The following is a 6808-nucleotide window of genomic DNA, read 5'->3' on the forward strand; positions in this document are numbered from 1 at the left end:
CTCTCTTAATTTCTCTCTCTCTCTTAATCTCTCTCTCTGTCTCTCTTTATATCTCTCTCGCTCTCTTAATCTATCTCTCTCTCTCTCTCTTAATCTCTCTCTCTCTCTCTCTCTCTCTCTCTCTCTCTCTCTCTCTCTCTCTCTCTCTCTCTCTCCTCTCTCTCTCTCTCTCTCTCTCTTAATCTTAATCTCTCTCTCTCTCTCTCTCTCTGTTTCTCTCCATATCCACCCATCCATCCATAAATCCATTCACCCATCCCTGTATGCATCTATCCCTATATCTCTTGTTCCAAAAATCACAGGCGACAACACCACCGGGCATCATGGCGGAGCTGGGCATGTCAACAGGTGATCTCGTAAACAATGCTAAACCAGCTCGGATTGCGCAGTACATCGCTGCTCTGTCAGGTAAGGGTGATGATGATGATTAGTATGATGGTGAGAGAGGTTATAGTGAGAGTAATGATGATAGTAGAGATGGCTGTAATTAGGATATTGAAAATAATGATACCAATAATAATGAAAAGTTATAATGATAGTGATAATTATAACTAAACAATAATAATAGTAATTCTAATATTGGTAATATTAATAACAACATCAAGAGTAATCATAATAACAATAATTAATAATGGCATGGATCTTAAAAAGCGAAAACTCTTCCCTTAACATTCCGACACCAGCGCCTAAACCTCCGCCTCTTCTCCCAAAACAGCAACGATGGGGGCCTTCTGCTTCGGCACAGTCCTTGGTTACTCCTCCCCTGCGGGCATCTTACTGACCAGCAACTCCACCGACAGTTCCCTGCAGCTGACCACCGTCGAAAACAGCTGGTTCTCCTCGTCAGTCAACCTCGGGGCTCTCGTGGGAGGACCCATCGGCGGCCTCTGCATCAACGCCATCGGGCGGCGGGGAACCATGCTGGCCCTGTCCCCTATTTTCTTCGGGTCCTGGGCGATCATCGGTGAGGGGGGACTCGTGTGTTTGTTAATGGAGTGCTGTCTGTGGTACTTATTTTTTATTAATTTTGTGTTGTGTTATTTTTATTATTTTTTTATACCTATTATCATTTTTTTATTTTTTTTTTATTTTTCCTCGGGGCCTGGGCGATCATCGGTGAGGGGGGACTCGTGTGTTTGTTAGTGGGGTGCTGTCTGTGGTAGTTATTTTGTATTCATTTTGTGTTGTGTTATTTTTATTATTTTTTCTTCCTATTATTATTTTTTCTTTGGGTCCTGGCCGATCATAGGAGAGGGACACTCACTGTGTTTGTTAGTGGTTTGCAGTCGATGGTACTTTTTTATGTTTTTTTTTATTATCGGGTATCTCGTGTGTGATGTTAATGTGGGATTTTTTAAAAATCAATGTTTGTACTTGTTTATTTATTTTTTGGTGGAAGACGGCATCATAAACATTAACAAAATAAGCATCTCGCTTATGTTGTTAATGTAATGTTATTGATGGAATTTATGTATTTATTTTTTATCTTTTAAATTTATCTTACACTTCAGCCAACTAAATAGTGCAGATTTGCTTACCATTTACACATATCCAGTTGTAAAAAAAAAAAAAAAAAAAATGCATTATTTTCCCAGCTTTCGGTCAAAACTTCGCCATGCTCTTGGTGGGTCGCGTCATCGCTGGATTGTGCACAGGGGTAGTGTGCATTGCAGCTCCCACCTTTATCGGGGAATTCGCCTCTGCTGACATCCGGGGAACGTTAGGTAGGCCTACGTGGAGTTTGTATTTAAAGTTGATTTGAAAAATCTAATTTTTTGGTGTGTGCTGTGTTTATCTCAATGTCTATTACTATGTTTATCTCCCCCCCCCCTCTCTCTCTCTCTCTCTCTCTCTCTCTCTCTCTCTCTCTCTCTCTCTCTCTCTCTCTCTCTCTCTCTCTCTTCCTTTCTTTTTCCCTGCCTCCCCTCGCTTTCTCTTTCTCTCGGGTGAAACGAAAACGTCTCTTTATTGATCAACATCTACATGAACGTAAACCCTACGTAAAAGCATATCTAAGTGTAGGTGAATTTTTTTTATTCATATCTAATTTCCCCGACTACAGGCGCAGGTTTCCAGCTGATGGCGGGTGCTGGTATTCTCTACGCATACATCTTCGGCGCCTTTATAAACAGCTGGCAAATATTGGCAGTTGTATGCGCTGTCCCGACAATCATTTTCTGCGTGTTAATGGTCTTCTCCAAGGAGTCCCCGAGTTACCTGCTCTCAAAGGGGAAGGATAAGGAGGCCCAGGATTCTATGCGATATTTCAGAGGTAAATATTAATTAGAAACAACAAAGTGTAGGAGAAATATAAATTGAAATTCAAAGGAGTGATCAATTTGGTGACATAAAAATATCCTTAAATCGTGATCCTCGTACTTATGTGCACACGGTCTCAGGAAAGAGTGAATTGGCAACTCATTCTGGACTCTGGAACACTCTGATTCACGAACTCTTTTTTTTTTAATCTACTCAGCTGACACTTATGTTTACATGTCATATATATTAGACTTTAAATGGAATATTTCTTATTTTCATTAAATTTTGATATGTTCAGTTCATCATTTTTTCTGAAAATGGAGTTAGCGAATCGAAGCCTTCCAGAATTTGGAGTGAGTTGCCAGATTTTTCTTTTCTGAGACTCGATAAAGCAAGTCGCACTAAAGATGCTAATTCTCTCGCTCTTTCTCAGGACCCGACTACAACATCCAGCCGGAGATGCAGATGCTGAAACAGAGCCTCGAGGACTCCAAAGCGAACAAAGCTTCTTTCTCAGACCTCAAGCAGGGGTATATCTTGAAGCCTCTCCTTATCTCTCTTGCACTCATGTTATTCCAGCAACTCTCGGGCGTCAACGCTGTTCTCTTTAACTTGAAGGCTATCTTTGTGGTAAGGAGGGGGGGGGGGCGGTTTCTGTGTTCTCTGTTTTTTTTTTATCTTATTCTCTCTTTCAACCTTTCTTTCTGTTTGCCTCTCTCTCATTTTCTCTTTTTACCTTCCTCTCTGTCAGTCTCTATTATTCCCACTTTATACCTCTCTCTCTCTCTCTCTCTGTCTCTCTCTCTCTCTCTCTCTCTCTCTCTCTCTCTCTCTCTCTCTCTCCCTCTCTCTCTCTCTATCTGTCTCTCTCTCTCTCTCTCTCTCTCTGCATACCTGTAGACACACATACATATATATACGTATTCATATATATACATTATAACCTTTTCCCTATATCAAACAATCACAAGGCACACAAAATAACTCTCCTTCAGCTTTTCATTATCTCTCCCACTGCAGGAGTCAGGAACAGACCTCTCCGATGACGTCAGCTCCATTATCGTCGGTGTAGTTCAAGTTCTGGCCACTGTTGTCGCTAGTGTGCTTATGGACAGAGCCGGCAGGAAATTTCTTCTGATCTCATCTTCGGGAGCTATGACAGTTGCTCTCGGTATGTATGTGTTGAATATGATATTTATTTATTTGTTACCATTATTATTATTATTATTATTATCATTATTATTTAATTCGCACAAGAAAATCTATATTACACATTTCCAACGGCCTACGTCAGCAATACAGTGCCGCTCCCCCATTCTTAAAAATTCTTTGAAAGTCTTTTAAATGGCGACACATACTTCCCCAAACCCTCCTTTTTAAAAAAAAATCTAATTCATATAATCCTCTAAAAAATAAATTTTCTAAACTGCTGATTCATATTTCCCGCCTCAATCTCTCTTGTTTTTTTTCTTTTTTCTCTCTAAATAACTCCACAAATACTCGATTTTTTTTTTTTTTTTTATTATACCCAAAATCACACCTCGCATAAACATCCCAACATCATCCAAAATTCCCACACCGCATTTTCCCGCCATAAAATCAGAAAATAATTAAACCATCACAACAGACAACTAACAACAACAAAAATAAACAGACAAATAAATATTTGGATAAAAATACACAATCTCGATCAACAGTTGGTCTCGGAGTCTTCTTCTACCTGAAAGACAACGGTGACGTCAGCGCCCTCGGATGGCTCCCTATTACGTCATTGATGCTTTTCATTGCGGCATTCAGTTTCGGCTTCGGACCTATACCTTGGCTCATGATGAGTAAGTGTAACGGAGAATAGAAGTGTAATCGACTGTAGGAGTGTTTGAGTAGATGTAATCCTGTGCATGAGTAAGTATAGTTAAATGTATGAGTAAATTCTATCCACCGTATGAGTAAGTATAGTTAAATGTATGAGTAAATGTAATCATGTGCATGGGTAAGTCTAGTTAAATGTATGAGTAAATTTTATCCAACGTATGAGTAAGTATAGTTAAATGTATGAGTAAATGTAATCAAGTGCATGAGTAAGTCTAGTTAAATATATGAGAAAATTTTATCCAGCGTATGAGTAGGTATAGTTAAATGTATGAGTAAATGTAATCCTGTGCATAAGTATAGTTAAATGTATGAGTAAATTTTATAGAAGTAAGAGGTCTTGAGTAATTGTCTCAAATATGGTGATTTTACGATTAAGAAGAATTCAAATTTAAGAGGTGCCGCGTGTGTGTCACCCATAGGCCCTTGTTGTTCTCAGCGTCTCATTTGGTATCAGTTTCTGTTACTACACATTGCACATTTCAATTTTCTCTTAACTTATACGTCTTATGAGTACATTCCTTCTTACATACAATGCAGTTACTTTATTATGTATAATATGAATACTTATACACAAGATGAATGCATTCGCATATACAATATGTGTACATCTTAAAACAATATGCATATATTCTTATGTGAAATATAAATACATTTTATCGTACAATATGAACACATTCTTATGTATAATACAAATATTTACCTATATATAATATAAATATATCCCTATATATAAGACAAATATATCCCTATATATAATACAAATATATCCCTATATATAATACGAATATACCCCTATATATAATACAAATATATCCCTATATATAATACAAATATATCTATATATATAATACAAATATATTCCTATATATAATACAAATACATTCTAACACAAAATATTGTCTTACGCACAATACAAACACATCTTTATCTGCAACACGAAATGCATTCCATTAGCCATTCTAAAAATACAATAACACATTACTCACTCGACTTCTCACTTCCAGGCGAACTTTTCACACCCAACGTCCGTGAATCTGCCAGCGGTCTAAGCACAATGACAAACTGGGGAATGTCTTTCATTGTCACGTATTTCTTCGAGAGTATGAGGGTAAGTTCCCGTTTTCTTTGGTGTATTTTCTGTTAAGGTGATTTTTTTTTCTTTATTGTGTTGGTATAGTTGTTGGTGTGTGTGTGTGTGGTGCTATTGTTCTTGTTATTATTTTTTCTTTGAGAGTTCCGGTTTTCTTTGGTGTATAGTGTTGTTGCTGTTTTTTTTTGTTTTTTTTTTGTATTACTATTATAGGTGTTCTTGTTCTTGCTGCTATTATCGTGCATGCTATTGTTATTGTTGCCATTATTATTATAATTATTGTTCTTGTTATTATAGTTGTTCTTGTCGTTGGTCTTATTATTATTTTTATTGATCTTATTGTCTCTGACCTTTTTTCTGTAAGCGTATTCAGCCCCTTCTTTCTGGAAGTCCTTTGCTGCCTTAATACGTTCTGGTACATACACATTTCACACGACTTGCCATCCTTAAAGACAATTATTTTTCTTGTTATCTATCTCCTAACAATTATATTTATAATAACTAGCCTTCGTATTGACAGCCATCTCTCCATCTTTATCGACGTGCTCTTGTTTCTACTTTCCGTACGACAAAGTACTTAAACCAGCTCTTCCTCTTCCTCTTTCTCCTCCTCCTCCAGGATGCCATCCACGAATACGGTGTGTACTGGCTCTTCGGTGGTATCTGCGCCGTCAGCTTGGTCTTCTGTGTCCTGGTGGTGCCGGAGACGAAGGGAAAGACCCTGCAGGAGATCACGGCGATCTTTGGGGGTCCTACCACGTCCCCAACGCCCGCCAGAACTTCATCGTCTTCGTCAGCGTCCGAGAAAATGAGATGGTAGACATGAAGGACATACTCGTCGCGGTTGGTTGAAGGATCAGCTGGTCACGGAGGGTTGGAGGATCTTCGAGCCATGAATTACTCAGGGGTCTTCGAGGGTCGGAAAAAGAGATCCTTGAGTTCGAAGGCTATCGCTGGGACGTGAGATGGAAGGATCCTTGAGAAAACGGAAGGCATTGAGGTTTTCCCCCAAAAGGACTTACAGGACCAAAGGCAGTCTATTGACTTTAAGATTTCTTTCCTTGTTTAATAGCAAATGAAAAAAAAAAAAATACGATACAAAAAAAAGTATAAAACAGCATGCTGGCTTTGGTAAAGAGAAGCGCAGAATTCACACAGTGCATGACAACTATACCATGAATAACCCATGCTTTCCTGTCAAAATCTGACAATTACCAACACTAGTTCTCATTTGTGAACAAAATTGATATATCTAAATGCAACAGACCGATGTGCTATGTTTGAAGTGACTCTAGGTAAATATTGCAATATAAGGAAATATAATATTATTTGCATATATCGCCATGTTCACTATGCAGGCAATTTTATACTACTGGCAAGTTTAACAATCATCTGTACCAAATATCACATCACTACATCTGTAATATATCTTGGCTTATTTATGTAACTACCCCCCCCCCCCCCTTTTTCTTTTTCTTTAATTGCCTACGTCCATACTGACGTTTCACTTATTTATTAACGAAAATATCGCCATTTTAGAAGTAGTATTTTGCAACGGTATATATATCTGTTAAATAGGATAGCCGT

The 6808-nt window shown here is 38.1% G+C and overlaps 1 protein-coding gene across 1 annotated transcript; it reads left to right on the top strand.

Moving 5' to 3' along the window:
* Positions 1–323: 323 nt before the first annotated feature.
* Positions 324–6606, top strand: LOC125039183 (facilitated trehalose transporter Tret1-like). The gene is made up of 9 exons (XM_047632962.1): positions 324–408; positions 716–964; positions 1596–1724; positions 2063–2272; positions 2693–2889; positions 3280–3430; positions 3957–4091; positions 5136–5239; positions 5841–6606. Exons 1-9 carry the CDS (start codon positions 324–326, stop codon positions 6039–6041), a joined length of 1461 nt encoding a protein of 486 aa, XP_047488918.1. The 3' UTR covers positions 6042–6606.
* The last annotated feature ends 202 nt before the right edge of the window (positions 6607–6808 follow it).

Source organism: Penaeus chinensis, chromosome 26 (genome assembly GCF_019202785.1).
Source record: "Penaeus chinensis breed Huanghai No. 1 chromosome 26, ASM1920278v2, whole genome shotgun sequence".
Lineage (NCBI taxonomy): Eukaryota > Metazoa > Arthropoda > Malacostraca > Decapoda > Penaeidae > Penaeus > Penaeus chinensis.